This window comes from Epinephelus lanceolatus, chromosome 12, assembly GCF_041903045.1.
Source record: "Epinephelus lanceolatus isolate andai-2023 chromosome 12, ASM4190304v1, whole genome shotgun sequence".
Lineage (NCBI taxonomy): Eukaryota > Metazoa > Chordata > Actinopteri > Perciformes > Serranidae > Epinephelus > Epinephelus lanceolatus.
In genome coordinates this window covers 29,150,325-29,167,172 of record NC_135745.1, presented here as the reverse complement: position 1 = coordinate 29,167,172, position 16,848 = coordinate 29,150,325, and the positions used below count along the sequence as shown (strand labels likewise).

General features: G+C 41.2%; 1 protein-coding gene and 1 long non-coding RNA gene across 2 annotated transcripts; one reads left to right on the top strand and one right to left on the bottom strand.

Moving 5' to 3' along the window:
- Positions 1 to 4,610: 4,610 nt before the first annotated feature.
- On the bottom strand, positions 4,611 to 6,826 carry LOC144465001 (uncharacterized). Its single transcript, XR_013492401.1, has 2 exons — positions 6,637 to 6,826; positions 4,611 to 5,462 (listed from the first exon to the last, which is right to left on the bottom strand). It is a non-coding gene; the product is annotated as an uncharacterized LOC144465001 (long non-coding RNA).
- A 3,095-nt stretch (positions 6,827 to 9,921) lies between these two features.
- gdf15 (Growth differentiation factor-15) lies at positions 9,922 to 13,258 on the top strand. The gene is made up of 2 exons (XM_033651401.2): positions 9,922 to 11,486; positions 12,016 to 13,258. Exons 1-2 carry the CDS (start codon positions 11,084 to 11,086, stop codon positions 12,810 to 12,812), a joined length of 1,200 nt encoding a protein of 399 aa, XP_033507292.2. The 5' UTR covers positions 9,922 to 11,083; the 3' UTR covers positions 12,813 to 13,258.
- Positions 13,259 to 16,848: the final 3,590 nt, after the last annotated feature.

Below are 16,848 nucleotides of genomic sequence, written 5' to 3'. Positions count from 1 at the left end.
GTCAAGCTGAATAGCAGTGATTGATCTGTCACCCAGTGGTACCATGATGTGTGCCCCCCCCCCCCCCCCTTGTACAACAATGGTTTGTCTCTTGTCCTGGGATGTCACATGTCCACTTGTGTGTGCCAGAGGAACGTGAATCCTTCATTGTTCTCTTGTGAAGTTCACTGTTTATCTGAAACTGCTTGAAGTGTTGGAAAATCAAGCGCCTGCGGAAGAAGTGTCTCTTGCCGTGTAGCCCAGTTAGATACACCCTGTGGTGGGCTTGTGTCTTTTATTGTCAGCATGTATCTTGTGAAATTATGGCAATGATTAAGCTTTTTTTTCCCAGTTTCTCTCCATTCTGGTGTCGGTGTGTGGCTGTACAATATTTGGATTTGTTGGATCACTGGAGAAGTATCAGTAAACAATTTTAGTTATTTTAGTAATTTTAGTTTAGTAAAATGGTGTAAGATATTCAAACAAGATTTATCCTTAAAGGGAGAGTTCAACCCAAAATCTAAAACTCATATTTTTCCTCTTACCTGTAGTGCTGTTTATCAGTCTAGATTGTTTTAATGTGAGTTGCCGAATGCTGGAGATATTAGCTGTAGAGATGTCTGATTTCTCTCCAGTATAATGGAACTAGATGGCACTCAGCTTGTGGTGCTCAAAGTGCCAAAAAATAAATTTGAAAAACTCAACAGCAATGTCTCTTTACAGAAATCATGGCCTGGTTACTCAAGACAATCCACAGACCTTGTTGTGAGCAGTTTCATGTAGGAACTATTCTCTTTCTACCGAACTACACCCGCCAACAGTACCACTGCGCAGAAGGAAGCGTGCATCTGCTGCTAGCTCACCTAGCACCACTGAGCTAGCTAACATTACAGCTCAGCTAAGGAGGATGCCATTAATGTTTAAAAATCACGCTATCACAAGCATGAGCCTCTCGTCCATGAGTAGATGCACACTTCCTTCTGCGCAGTGATACAGCCCCTACATGAAACTGCTCACAACAAGGTCTGTGGATTATCTTACATAACTAGGTCATGATTTCTCGAAAGAGAAATTGCTGTTTAGTTTTTCAAATGTAGTTTTTTTCACACATTTATAGCACCACAAGCCGAGTGCCATCTAGTTCCATTGGCTGATATCTCCAACACTCGGCAACTCACATCAAAATAATCTTGAAAAATATTTTGCATTAAAGGTAAGAGGAAAAATATGTATTTTTGATTTGGGGGTGAGCTGTCCCTTTAAGTAAATATGTTGTACTTGAACAGTGTGTTAAAAAAATGCATTGCATATTTTGGATGATTGAAGCTGCATATTTTACATAAATATCAGTTAATTCAGTTGTTTTGTTTGCTTGTTTAAAATGTGTGTTAATAATGTAGTCTTAATACCAATAAAGAAAAGAAAAATGTATTGTCATATATGAAGCGTTGTGTAGTGACACACAAGTTTTCATATCAAATCTTCTTGCAGAAAATATTCCATTTGTGGCAACATGTTTGAAGACAGATATTTGTACATTCAACTGTCTCAGATGCAGGTGCACTGGAAAATATCACGTGGTCTTTGAACAGAAAAATCCCGCACACTGCTTTTGCTCAGCTTCACAGTTTATTAACAACACTAACGTTTCAGTCCTATTGGACCTTCATCAAAAGTGTTCAACACCATTATTTACAACATTGAGCTTAGATCAAACTTCCCCACTCATTTCACAGGTGTGCACAGGTGTGGGGGAGTTAATCAGCTGTGGTTTCTCAATAACTGACAACAGCCTGTGCACCAAATGTCACATACTGTATCCCACAAACGAAAAACATAATAAAAACCTAGAAACCTCAGTGCAGTCTATTTACGAGGTAATTTACAAAAAAAGCTGATCTTATGAATGAACACATCAACCTTGCAGCTTTCATTTGTGGCAACAGTCAGCCATAGCAAACATCGGCAACTGCAGAGATAATCAGTGGAAGCATTCAGACCCTTTTATGAAGGTAAAGCACTGAGACGACACTGAGAATACTCCATTATGAGTAAAAGTATGTATTCAAAACATTACGTATACTTACTGTGAAAGCATCATCAGCAACATGTACACAAAGTACTTAGAGTTTAAGTGTTGATTGTTTTGTAAAGTGTTCCCTGTCAATGTTTTACTATTATATTGGATTGATATTACAGCTGCATTAATGTTTATGTTGCATTTTACTGCTGTAGATGTTTAAAGAGGAACTTCACCCCTTTTTAAAGTTTCATACATCTTGATGAACTCTCCCAAATCCAAAAACTGAGTGCTAAAACTGAAATGTGTGATGTCATAGGGTGTAATATCTGAAGCTGCGCCACGGACAGTGAATTAATAAAGATGTTGCAGATGACGCTGAGAGCAAACAGATGCATGTTCTGAGTATATGGGTACATTTTCTGTTTCAGGACTGAGAACAATACAATAGAATAAAGTCACAATAAAATCAGTCTCCCATTCACTGTCTGTGGAGCAGCTCCAGGATTTTTAGCCCATTATTATCATCAGAGACTGTTCCCACAAACTCTCCTGCCCTCTGGTAGGAGATACAGGAGCTTTAAGTCACATACAAATAGACTCAAAAATAGTCAGGCGACCTGTCCAGGGTGTACCCCGCCTCTTGCCCAATATCCTGCTGTTCTGTGAGAATCTCTAAAGAGTCAACTTTTAATGGTGTCAGAAAAGCAGCCCTGCAGCTCTGTGACAATGCATTTTCCAGCTGATCCAAGAGGGTTTTTAAAGAGTTCATTTTTGTATTTGTAGGATCATCTCCTTGACACATAAAGGAACAGTTCATCCATCAGTTTATCACAAACATTCAAACTCAACACATTTGGATATTTGGGGTTTTCACTGGACAGGACGTGGATGAAGAATTGTCATTTGTAAAGTAACTAAAGCTGTCAGACAAATGTAGTGCAGTAGAAGTGCAGTACTTGCCTCTGATATGAAGTGGAGTGGACCTATAAAATGGTATTGTTGTGTATCTGAACAGCCTTTTATCTTTTATCATCAACTAACACGATTAGCATTATAATCAGCGTCTTACTGGGAAGAGATGTTGCAAGACTTACACCCAAGTTACAAAGAAAATGGTGTAAGTGCCGCTGTTTGTATGACTCATTTTGTTTGTTTTAGATGGACATGATTACAAACTGAGACAAAAATCTTTAAGTAAAAGTCCTTGTGTAGAAGTATCTTGATTTTGTCCTCCTCCAATGGACTGATGATGGAGTTAGGAGAGACTGAAGTCTCTATGTGTCCTTTTGTCATGCTCTCCACGTGATCCATCATAGGTCATTAGTGAAACCGGTCAGGCATGAAAGTCAGCTCTTCCTCTTTTTACTGCCCTCTTTTTACAGTCATGTGTTCCCTCTTACACTGTATCTCTGATCTTGAGCTCACTTACCTGCACTGCAAGGCTGAAAGGTAGAAATAAGAGTTTTCTAACAGTCCAGCCACTCAAGGTTTAGGGATATTATTCTATGGACTAGAAATAAAGATTGAAATGAAGCAAATATGATAAAAATAAAAACATGAATGAGATCAACTCTGGTGAAAAATATCAGAAGGTTTTAAGTGTTAACCTTTAAATCTATCTCTGAACTATGAAAGTCACTGTTTCTTAGTTGAGACAAACCTTGACAAACCTTTCCATCACTTCTAGAACAGCAGAAATGACATGGGAATCATTCAAACGAACAACCAGAGCCATCAAACACACACACAGCCTTCCCATTAAGTCACCCTTTTTCACATCTGGAAAAGATATTCTCATTCACTCTTTATTAAATGACCACACATGCCACACACTCACACTACTTCATCTCAAATGTTTGTGAGAGTCTTATTAATATTAAGTTTTTCATGCTGCTTCTGACTCCAAATAAAGCCATACTTGGCTAACTGAAGTCTGTGCTGTAGCTTTAAGGCCACTAGAGGGCGCGATGGAGCTATACGTCTTTATATCTTAACCCTGAAGTCGGGAACAGGTTCCTCTCTCCTCTGCCAAGTGCACCTTGGAAATAGTCCAGTCTCTTGTCATCCTGAATGCACTATGATTAAGCAAAAAGGGAAGAGAAAATGGCAAAAAAAAAAAAAAAAGGAAATGAATGTAGGAATAAATAACAGAATAGAGAGTAGTGGAATGCAGCCAAGCTCACTTTCTCCATTATGAGCCATTAACACATTTATCTGTGTTGGCAAAGAGTCAGACTAGAAGAAATATGTAAGTAATGATATTAAACTGTTGTGAGTGATAATAAGCTTTTATTGCTTGTGACACCTTAAAAGTCCAGCGTGTGCACGAGTGTGTGTGTGTGTCAGAAAGCGTATGTAATATTCATAACTATGTTTTCATTAGTGTATGATCACCTGAAAATAAGGAATGAGCCGTTAATATCTACATAGGAAGCAGGTTCTCTTGCATGGAGTCCGCCATGTTGTTCAAAAACGTCGTAATCCCAGCTCTTCAAATACCGCTGCTTTGTCAGCGGCCCTACAGTCAAAATCTGGCACAGAAGGTACCCTCCTGTGTCAGGTTTGGATGTTGACAGTGTGTCAATTTACACTTCAAATTCAAATACACTACATATTCAAAATACACTTTAATTTCACAGGAAGTGTACAATTATTTCTTGTTACGTGTATACAAGGTTAGGCAGCAAAAGTCTGAGGTTAGGTTCAGAAAAAAACATCACAGTTTGGCTTAAAATAAATCACTTGTTACTAACATAATGTCATGTGACATACATCATTAGTGTGGCATGCTACACATACAAGAACACTATGTTCTTATTGAAATAACCTCACTAACTTTTGTTTCACACAGGAAGCGAACAGCAGTCTCTGAAATGAAAGTCTGGAGTTTTCTGACACATTCACCTCCATTTCCACCCGCTCTCTGTGGACTTCCTCACTCTTTGTACTACGGTAGTTGCCAGCAGTTGCGCAGTTGCCACACAGTTTGGTGCATGGTGAAGAAAGAGCTGAGCCAGAAGGCAAAGCTCTCTATTTAATGGTCCATCTACATCCCAGCCCTCACTATGGTCATAAGCTCTGGGTAGTGACTGAAAGAATGAGGTCGTGGATACAAGCGGCCTAAATGAGTTTTCTCCGTGGGGTGGCTGGGCTCAGCTTTAGAGATAGGGTAAGGAGCTCTGACATCTGGGAGAAACTTGGAGTAGAGCCGCTGCTCCTTCGCGTCGAAAGGGGTCAGTTGAGGTGGTTCGGTAATCTGATCAGGATGCCTCCTAGGCATTTCAGGCACATCCCACAGGTAGGAGGCCCCAGGGGCAGACCCAGAACACGCTGGAGGGATTACATATCTCATCTGGCCTAGGAAAGCCTCGGGGTCCCCCAGGAGGAGCTGGAAATAGTCGCTGGCGAGAGGGATGTCTGGGGTGCTTTGCTTGGCCTGCTGCCCCCGCGACCCGGCCTCCTATAAGTGGATGAAAATGGATGGATAAGTGGATGAATGGAGCAGTTTCCCAGAAGGGACCATTCAAACACTGGCTCTAGGACCAGTTTTTGCGTTTTCGCATTGGTCACCATAGTCCTCCTACTCACCTGACACAATTTCAGTTCTGCAACCTCACTGCTACTAAATCCAACGTACTGGACCTTTAATTAAAGTTGTACTAACTGACTGCATGTATATAGTGCTTTTCTAGTTCCAGCGACCACTCAAACCATTAACACGCACATACACTGATAGCTGAGGAAATCATGCAAGGTGCCAGCTGCTCATCTGAGCACATGCACACATTGGTGGAACAATTTGGGGTTCACCATCTTTCCCAAGGACCACTCTACCTCCTGAGCTGCAGCCACCCCACAAATTTTAATCGGAGAAACTTGAACTTGGAGGTTTAGACCTTCGGTGCATTCATATATAAGCAGTATGAGAACACAGACTGGTAGCTCACTGAAAATCAAGATAAGTGCTATCAATAGCTTGGACAACAAGGTCAGCACAATCTGCATGTCTGCATCATGAGCAGTTTCAGAGAAAATGGGTTTTCCGTTGTTTCATTTGAATAATTTCAGAGCCCTGTAGATGCAGAGAAAACAAAAGTAAAGAGAAGAAAAAGTTGATTTGATGTTGCTTTCTTTTAAAAAACGTTTTCTATCTATATAAGTCTATATAAGATTCCCCTTGCAACCCCTAGTAAGAACCCCTTCCCCATGTTGAATGTGTTGAATGAAGATAAAAAGGTGTTATTTTTATCTTTATCTGTCATCAACCTTGTAACAGCCAGTGTCTCAGTCTGTTTCGGGTGCGCATGATGAAATTTGCTGTCAGAAACTTCTCCTTTTCACGATGACAAAACAGGTCTGAGTTGTTTTTTTTTCCTCTTTCCACTTTCCCTCCTATGTAACGTTAGAAACTAAAAGAGAAGAAATAGCCAGAAGAGGAGTGAGAGTCTTACATGACAGTTTAAACAACAGTGCCAGTTTGCATGAGTCACTTTACACCTTTCACACACTTTCACCTTGCAAGGTAAGCTCACCTGGCAGAACACATGATTGTTTCATCACCTCAGTGACTCACTGCTCAGAAATTCACACACAGCACCTTCTTCAGTAACTTCTAAACTCGCTCAAATACCGACCTGGATTTTCATTGAGGGAATTTTTCCTTATGTTGTGACAGCTGCAAGACTTCATGGCTCTGGTCCCCAAATTTTTCTTTTCAACTCCTTGTCGCAGGTTACGTGTTATGAGCTTTAAGAGGTTAAACCAAATAGTGATGTCTTTGTCTCAGTTTCATTTGAATTTCTGTTAGTCATAAAGAGGAAGTCTCCAGCGTGTCAATTTTAAAGTGTGAAAAGTTGGTAAAAAATAACCATAATATTGCACAGCTGAAAAGTTTTGTTCCTTCTTTACTTACCCTCACATATTCTTAATCAAACACAAACTGCCTAAGTTTCAAATTATGCCACTGTAACTGGAAATCGACAAGTTTTCTTGCTTTATCATTAAAAAGTGCATGTTGATTGCACAATGTAATGACTATAGAATGATGACAGCATCTGCATTTCGATTGGTTCTCTGTAAGTGTCTTGAGATTCTGGAAAAATGGGGCAAACTTTTTGATTACCAAGAATTTCATTGTCATCATGAGATTCTTGTGAGCCCTGCACAATTTCCTGTGGTGTTTGATGCTGTTCCATCTGGGGTTATCGTGCTCTATAAAAACGGTGCCTTTCTGCCTTCTGCTATGACACCTATGCTTGACCCTGTTGACACACCTACAGGAAAACTATGTTTTTCACAGCTTGCAGTAAAAATAACTCAAAAATCCGCACGTTATTCCTAACTGACTGTGTCTTGGTCTCATATATAATAGCAACCTGGAATAAGCTTGTTCAGGGCCCATGTTGGGAAAAAATATGGTCTCTTCCTAATAGATATCTACTGGCTAACAAAGTTAAAGAGATTTCCTTTGAGCTCATTCATCGCTGTTACCCTGTCGAGTCATTTTAAGTCAGCTTCAAGAAGGACATTGACACCATGTGCACTTTTTGTAACATGCACCCATTTGTTCTGGACTTGGGAACACACTTATAGTTTGTGGCAATATGTCTATAACTTCATATTGGACTATATCTATGATGCTTTTGTACTTTGCTTTGAGGAATTAATGTTTGGGTTTACAAATTATAAGAAAGTAGAACATTTCTGTGTAATCTCATCATATTGCTGGCCAAGTTTTATATCCACAAATGTAAGGTACTTAAAGTCACACCCCCTGTCCGTACCTTCAAAAAGGAAGCAGACTTCTACATCAGGACTTTATATACCTCAAGCAAAAGAAAAGCTGTGAAAACCCTAAATTTGTGCTATAATTTTATTGCATATCTTTTATTAATCTGTATCACAATTTGTTTGTAACCCCTGGCATTGCCTGTCTATCACCTTGTTGTTCCTTTGTCTCTGATCCGTTATGTTCTCTCATACTATTGTCTCTCTATGTTCACAAGAAAATGTGAAATACAAAAATAAAATTAAAAATAAAGTTAAAAAGTCCCGGGAAAATGAAGGCTCCATTTGGAACCACTGTGCCCGCTCTATGGGCACAATGATGTGGAAGCAGAGAGGAGGATCTGTGTGATGTTAAACACATACGTCAAACTTTTTCAAGTAGGTAAAGAGTGGTGCAGGAATGATTCCTAAAACCTGGATATGAGTTAGCATTTTAGCGCTCCTGGTTCCCTTGTCTTGAAGTTGATTTTGTTTTGTGAATTGGGTTTTTGGTGAGATGATTGAACCAAGGTCTGTGGTTAACACAAGCTTGAGAGACTTTCACATTTTGTTCTACGACATAAAATAAGTCAGTAAATACCCCACTTGTAAACTGTGAAACATTTACTCATCTTCAAAAAGGCGGTTTCTAACAATGGTTAAATAAGATGACGGAACTTCATCACACCGAACATGGCTTTACAGCCTTGTTGTGGTGGTGATGTTGAGGTCATACAACCATGGAGCTTATTTTCTACATTGATCCAAAATCCAATGGAAAAATCCCACAGGCTTTTTGTCAAGGGAACCATGGTGATGCTAACTTCCCCGTCGGTCTACAAATGGACGTCACCCCTGCAGCAGTCCACAATCAGCCCCCTTCATCCTTGGTCTGGAAGCAGAAACCCTGAAGACAATGCTAAGCTAGGATTTGATGATGATACAAGTGTCAGGTAAAAAGTCAAAAAAGAGGCAGATTAGGTTAGAGTAGAGGTTACATATCATCACGTAAGAGGTGAATCACATCTTTATGTATATTGAATTATAAAGTGGATTACTGCTCCATATGGCCTCAGATTTATTCAGTGAGTTAATCTTTTCTATCTCCTTTAACTTTAGCTTATATTGGAGTTATGATATGTAGCGTGTGAAATAGGGTATGGTGAATGTGCTAGGAAACATAGTATCGGCACGGTCACTACCTGGAGCTCGCATAAATGGAGCCTGGGTTTGTTGAAGGTGGCAGTGCTGTTTGGGCTGAGAAAGCATGTGGGTTTGTCTTCTCTATCTCCCTTAACTTTAGGTCATATTGGAGTTATGATATGTAGCATGTGAAATAGAGTATGGTGAATATGCTAGGAAAGGTAGTATCGGCATGGTCACTACCTGGAGCTCGCATCAACGGAGCCTGGTTTTGTTGAAGGTGGCAGTGCTGTTTGGGCTGAGAAAGCCCTGTGTAAGTAAGGTAAAGGAGGTTGTTGGGTCAGTGCAGGGAGCAGTGAGACCTGGCATTAGGGGAGTGAAAGAAGGTTTCCATCCGATGACCCCAAAGACATGTTAGTTATCACTGCTCACTGGTCTGTATAGTTAAGCCTTGCCATAATAGCTTATCATAGGGCTTATTTGAACTTCAAGGTCGCTTTGTAGCAGGGTCAAATAAATGTGACATTAATGGGTTTGTCTTGTACTGATGGTGGCCGTGGTTTGTCGGGGTATGTTGTGTACGCTTCCAGTGTAATGTGGCTGCAGCTTTACAAGCCTCAACTTTTTTGGCTTCATGTGCCATTGAGCAATTTTCATTGGAATGAACGGGGTCCCGCCTCTGACGCTGTATCCAGTTTTCTTTATACATGCGTACTTTTTCTTGGACAGAGATTTTTTGGTTAAGGTTAGGACAGAGTCATGGTTTGGGTTAAAACGAATCGATTTAAACTGTGCAAAAATTGACATGTGACGGGTCATTCAGATTTAATCAGCATTCATATAGTTAATTTTATGGCTGTGTGATACTCATTTTTATTGTTAAATTATATTATAATGTACATTTAAGCATTTGATTAGGTTTTTATCACCCCTTTAATGACTTAATAATTTTACTATCTTTTTGCTAGAAGGTAATTTTATAATTCAAATCTCATAATTTGGCAAAAATGACCATAAATTCACTTTTACCATTTACCATAAAATGAAACCTTTATCAGTGAGCAGTCGCTGCTGCTGTCAGGAATGCCCTCAGCTGGAAAGAATAGGGTCAATGACACAGACGGCCACGTAGTCGGGCGGGGAAACTACTTTGTAATTAAGCAATGTGCTGACCCTATTTACTGATAGAGGCGAGGGGTTTGACAAGCTGATAAGTGCTTGGCGACACTCCACAGATGCAGCCTGTGCTTCGCTCTTTAGTCTGTCCTGACAATTGAGAGCAAGAATGCTGCTCTTGTTAGGCAGATCAGATATGTTCTCAGTCTGTATCATTCATCATAAAAAAGAGAGCACTTTCACACGGTGCTCTGTTCGATACTTAACGAGCTCACATCACATACATGCTGTGATTACTGTAATGACAGGCTCGAGACAGTTTCCTCCTTCCACAGAAGACTTCTTTGTTTATCTCTTAACCTTGAGGCATTTCCTCTGTGGGCTTGTTTGTGGAGGGAGCGGTTACATATAGATAATTAACTTTCCACCTTTTTCTGTCTTTGTTTATTGTGTGCTGTTAGAAAAAGCTGATAGAATATGCATATTGAGGCTGGACTCTTCTGACAGTCTTCTGCAGCGGGTGAACAAGATGCCTCTTTGGTCCGTAGCTGGTTCTGACCTCTGACCAGGGAGCAGAGAGACGCAGCCTCACAGGGATCAATAAACAATCACATAATCATTATTAACCCTGGAGGAGCTAATGTAATTGCCCATTGTCCTCCCCCTTACAGCTGGTAACTGTAAGACATATGGTCATTTATTTGATTAAGTGACGCATAACTGGAGAATCCTGGTGACGTAGCACGCTGTAACACACACCATGTACTCGTGACATAACCAAATCTCATACAGAAATCTCTTTATTTTATGTCACTCCTGATCTAATTTCTAATTCGGGTGCTAATGACGCTGCAAAAAAAGCTGTAAATGTTGAAATTAACTTCACAGATTTGTAATTTCATAGGTTGCATGCTGTTAAGACACAACGCAATGCTGCAAAATGTTGCCACATGATTACTTATGGCCCCAGCTGAGCCCATCACAGGCTCACCTGACTAACCAGGGGTGTGGCAACGTGCAAGCTCTATAAATAAAAGCAAGAATTTCATTCATAACATGGACAAACCCCAAGCACTGAGCTGCAGCACTCTCAAACCAAACCTACCTGGCAGGCTCACCATGCTCAGATCAGGCACACCCCGACGACTCATCTCCTGCATGCTGCTGCTCCTCGTCACCCTCTCCAGCTCAGCGGAGAGCTGGCCTCAGGTGGCCCACGAAGGGACACCTGATGAGAACAGCCAGAGGGTGCAGCTTCTGGAAGCGGTGAAGATGGGGATCCTCAGCTTGTTGGGTGTGGACAGGGAGCCCAGGCCGACCCAAAAGGCCTCGGAAGAAGAGCTGAGGAAGATGTATCAGCTCTACAGGGAGAAAGTGAGAGAGATGAGAGGGAATTCCAGCCAGCCGATGAAGGAAACCTGGCAATCCACCATGTCTACTGTGCTCTTTCCAGCTACAGGTGAGATAGTCGTTAGACAGGGAGACTAAAGGAAGACACTCCGGCCTAATTAAGGCTTTGTCATGCCTAAATGACAGATGTGAAAAGCCAGTGTGAAAAGTTTGAGTGGGAGTAGGAAGGAACGTTACATGACTAGTTCAAGACATCTTGCAGTGTGAGTTTTCACGTCTTCAGATGCAGACAAAAGCTGTTGTGGCGGTGTGGCTGTAAATAACTTCTGTCTCTGTGTATAGTTCATGCTCCAAGTAAGGAGCTCTGACATCCTGGAGTTTATCTTAAAAGAAATGGTTGAAAATAGGAACAGTCTCGTAAAGAAAGAAAACACATTCCTAAAAGCTTTTAGAGATCACAAGCGTGACAGGCACACCTTGTACTTGATGATTACACTTTGAACACTTGTTACAGCAGTGATAAGCTCATCAGTCTTTGTTTCGCTCTCAGTTGTTCCATGCCACAATGTTCCCAAAGTGTCAGATCATTACAAGATGGTCTAATGAAGCTTGTCTTTATTTCATTTGTGTTTTTTTAGTGGAGCTTGTAAAAGTGGTTCGGAGGGGAGAACACTCACATCCACGTTCAGGTCAACGCATGCAGTGGTACAGAGCTGTTTTCCACAAGAACCCCAAAATCAAGACTGAACTGACGCTAGCTCGGGCTGAGCTGAGGATTTCCAGGCAGATTTTAGATAAACCCACTTCAGTTCAGCCTGAGGTTAGACGAAAGATTAAAGTCAGAGTCAACAGGATGAAGCCAAAGAACTCCGCCGCACGGACACACATAAACTCTGCCAACATGTCGAGCACTCAAAATGTGATGCTGGACATCAGCCCTGAGGTGGAGAGGTGGATGAGGACTGATGGCGGCGAGACACTGGTTGTGGATGTAGGGGTAGTTGTGGGTGAAAAAGACACCCTCACTGCAAACCCAACCATTTCTCTGGAGCTTGGCCTCACGCCGACAAAACCAGCCAGCAAGACGAGGCTGCCTCGCTCCAACAAGGAAGACGAGTGCGATGAACAAGGATTTTGCTGCCGGAAGGCTGTCACCGTGTCCTTCAAAGACATCGGCTGGACGGACTGGGTGGTGGCCCCGAGTGAGTACACGATGCATTTCTGTGACGGCACCTGTCCCCACAACTACAAGCCTGCGAGCATGCACACACAGGTGAAGTCTCGGTTGCATCAGATTACCAAAGGAGAATCACCTCGCCCGTGCTGTGTGCCTGGGGCCTACGAGCCCATGGTCCTCATGCACTATGACAGTAGGGGAAAGTTGAAGCTGACTCCCTTTGAGGACTTTATTGTCACTAAATGCCACTGTGCCTGAGGAACTGTGCCTTTTTTGTAACCTTAAACTTTGGGAGAGCATTGCCACTGAAAAAATATGTTACATGCTTGTTTTTCAACTGCAATTATCCAATAATACTTTATTTTGAAGTTGAAAACATACGTTACTGCTGCACAGAGTTTTGTTCTACATAAATCAAGCAGTAGATCTGTTCGGTTTTATTTATTTTAAGTTATATTTATGATCCTAAACTTATATTTGTGTTTATGTTACAGCATATTATAGTACTATTTAATTCCATTGCCACTTATTATTTGAAGTACTGTATTGTTTTGTGAGGCGCATGGGTTTAAATGTTTTGTTTGTTGTCTTATACATTTCAAAAATTACATTAAGAGTGAAATAAATGTTCTGATTTTGCCAAACTGACCTGTTGCACTTGAATACATCAACATGTTTATCTCATAATAAACACACGAGCATGATTTGTTCCCATATTTGTCATCCATCCAAAGAAATACTGTCAACCACGGGAGATTATGAGAGTCACAGCATGCCTGAGAAATCAGCCTGTAAAGATATGATAACATCTATTGCTCATTAATGACCTTGAAGTGTGCTCACTGCGGCCTTGACCAGCGAGTTAAGGAACAAAAGTGACATAATTACTAGTTTAATTTGAAAGGGAAAATATGGGCGGGGGGACTCGCTGTGTTATGTAAACCCTAGACCGCTCAGATTACATATCAATGCATTTTCATTGCAGATTATCAAAGCTTCTTGTTGTTAATATTTACATATAAGTGCTGTTGAGATAAGTCATTAGAAAAGGAACCAACGATTATGTGAGATATCCTACGATAGGTGTGATCGCTGAGCAGGGGTGGAGCCAGACGTAAATATACGGAGCTCAATCCGATCTCAGGGTGTCTGGGGGGCCTGCTCCACCTGGGGAGATATTTTTGTAATTTATAGCAGCTACTATTTTTCAAGACATTTGAAATAATAGAACACCTAAAAATCTGTAAATCATTTAGGGAAAACATGACTCAACAAGAAATCATCCTGTAAAGCCGACATTGTTTTGTATAGTTGTTTTCCAACGGTCTTCATCATTCTGAAAGCATACTGATCAAATGCTGAGGATGACTAATTTTCACTCCTGTTGCCTAAAAAGAGGCAGAAATTGTCTGATGTTTTGAGCGCAGAAAAAACATAGGAAAAACAAAGCCAACAGGCACAGCACATCATATGTAACAGTGGCCACAGTCAGAGTGATTAGTACAAATTAGTAGTAGTAGTAGTAGTAGTAAAAATTACACATACAGAAAAGGAAAATTATACACTCATCTCAAAATATATTATTACATTAGCCTTCGACCAGAAAAAATTTCAGTACAGGGTCCCAAATCTTATCAAACACAAAGCCTCTATCCTTGTTATAGAATCTCACTCTCTCCAGATGTAATGTGTTTGCCATTTAATTTTTTAAAATAAAATATTATAAATATATTATAAAATATAGAATATTATTTTGAGGGGATTTTTTGCCTTTAAGGGATAGGACAGTTAAGTGTGAAAGGGGGAGAGAGAGAGAGAGAGAGGGAGTGACATGCAGCAAAGGGCCGCAAGTCGGAATCAAACCCGGGCCGCTCCAGCAAGGACGAGGCCTCTGCACATGGGCTGCCTGCTCTAACCACTAAGCCAACGACGTCTCCTTTGCCATTTAATTTAGCCATCAATCATAAAATTAACTTCTTTGCAATCATCATTCCAAATAAACACAGCCATTTTTTGGTATTTGCTGGCAGAGGATAAGGAGCTAGTTGCTCCAAGGAGTGGACCAAGATTTCCCAAAAGCTCAGGCTGGAGTCTATCCCAGCTGACATTGGGCAAGAGGCAGGGTACACCCTGGACATGTCAGCAGACTATCACAGGGCTGACACATAGAGACAGACAGCCATTCACACTCACATTCACACCTATGGACAATTTAGAGTCATCAGGAAGTCAGAGTATCCAGAGAAAACCCACACTGACATGGGGAGAGCATGCAAACTCCGCACAGAGGGCCTTTATGCTAATGTTAAGTGTCGAGTGTCAATTCTGCTTTGAGTGCTGCACTTTTGTCTTATTTTTTTGGCGCGCCGAGAGTTGAAAATTGTTCAACTTTTAGTAAAATGCTGTACTTGTCACTTTTTACCCAGCAGTTCAATCACAGTGGAGGAGGTGCAGGACAAATCTCATGAAGGTCAACCATCACACTTCACATGTAGAAGTGCTGAACTATAACAACAATAGAGGAGAAGTATGTTAATACACTGTATTTAGATTGATATATGTTTCCTCTCATGAACTGGTCCATCCTCACTCCCTATGTGTTTCAGCCTTTCCTTCATCCAGAGCCGGTAGTCTACCTTGTGCCGACGTGTTTAGTTTTGGTGGACATTCTGTATCATAGCAACCAGACGCAACCAAAGCTCTTAGGTAAAAAAAAAAATGTTGCACCTCCAAAGGGCTCTCGAGTGCTTCCAACTGGGCGTTTTCTGAGGAGTTCCTGCTGTTTTCAGCTGGGATATAAAACGCTTTGGTGGACATGGTCGCTAAAAGATGCGGGGCTTTTGAGAAAACATTTGGAGCCCGAGGAGCCCCCGCTCAAGCTCGCCTCTGTTGCCAAGACAAAAAAAAACTTTGTCAGATTCAAGAAAGCGCTCAAACTCAAATCGTGCCAAAGTGCAGCTCAAGGTTTTGGAGTTTAAAGTAATAAACAAAGCACGTTGATAAAGTGAGATATTGTGGGTGAACTGAAGTGAACTGAAATTAGTAGCAAGCTCCTCTGAAACGTTTACAGTTTAATTATTACAAGTGGTGACACCACCACCCCTAATGAGCTATTAATAATTTTAATCTTTGCACGAGTAAAGGTCACCTGTGTTGTTTTACAATTAATAAAGTCGATGTATTAAAGGGTGGGGCACACTGAGTGACCCTGGACGACTGAATAAATAGGCAGATGAATAAATAGGTGATTAATCAGAGCTGCAGACACACATGCTAACTGTAATTACACTTTTCTGATGGCAAATTCAGACCTGTGCCCAGAAACTGCTCACTCACTTCTTTGCTTTTATTCTGTTACTCTTTGTTTCTGGGATGACATCCTCACTTATTACACAACTGTGGGTGGATGCAAAGGTCCTCAATCTTAAATTCTGAAAGGTCCTGACTTTCAGTACCACCCAAAGTATACAAGTATAATAGAATTAGGGACAGTATTTATCAAGGACCTTCTGTGTGCAATCTAAGATACACGGCATGAACTCATTACCCTCTGGTATTTGGCTTTCTCCTGGTTTTAATCCTCACGTAGCCTTCCTGGAAAACAATTACTGAAATTAATTCCAGGATGACATGGAACAAAAATGACAATGAAAAGCAAAGAGAACGTCATGGTCAGTAAACCTCCCTCCCCGTCTTTGGCAAAGCAACATTCACACCTCTCATTCTGCAGGGGTGGAAAGTAACTGAGTACTGTCACTCAAGTTGGTCACTGTACTTGGGAAATACTGTACTTTTAATCCACTATATTTATTTGATAACTTTAGTTACTAGTTTCTTTACAGATTGAGATTCTTCTTATTATTATAATTATCATTCATCCATCCATTTTCATCCACTTGTCCAGGGCTGGGCCACAGTGGCAGCAGGCCAAGCAAAGCACCCCAGACATCCTTCTCCCCAGCACTGATTGCACACTTTCCAGCTCCTGCTGGGGGACCCCAAGGCGTTCCCAGGCCAGATGACATATGTAATCCCTCCAGTGTGTTCTGGGTCTGCCCTGGGGCCTCCTACTAGTGGGGCGTGCCCGGAACACCTCTAATGGGAGACACCCATGATGCGTCCTGATCTGATGCCTGAACCACCTCAACTGACCCCTTTCAACGTGAAGGAGCTCCTTACCCTATTTCTAAGGCTGAAATAGGTCTACATGTGAAAGCCCAACTAGTAACTAACTAACTAACTAGTGACAGAGTGAGGTATCAATTCTTTTACTAAAACTAAGTACAATCTGAGT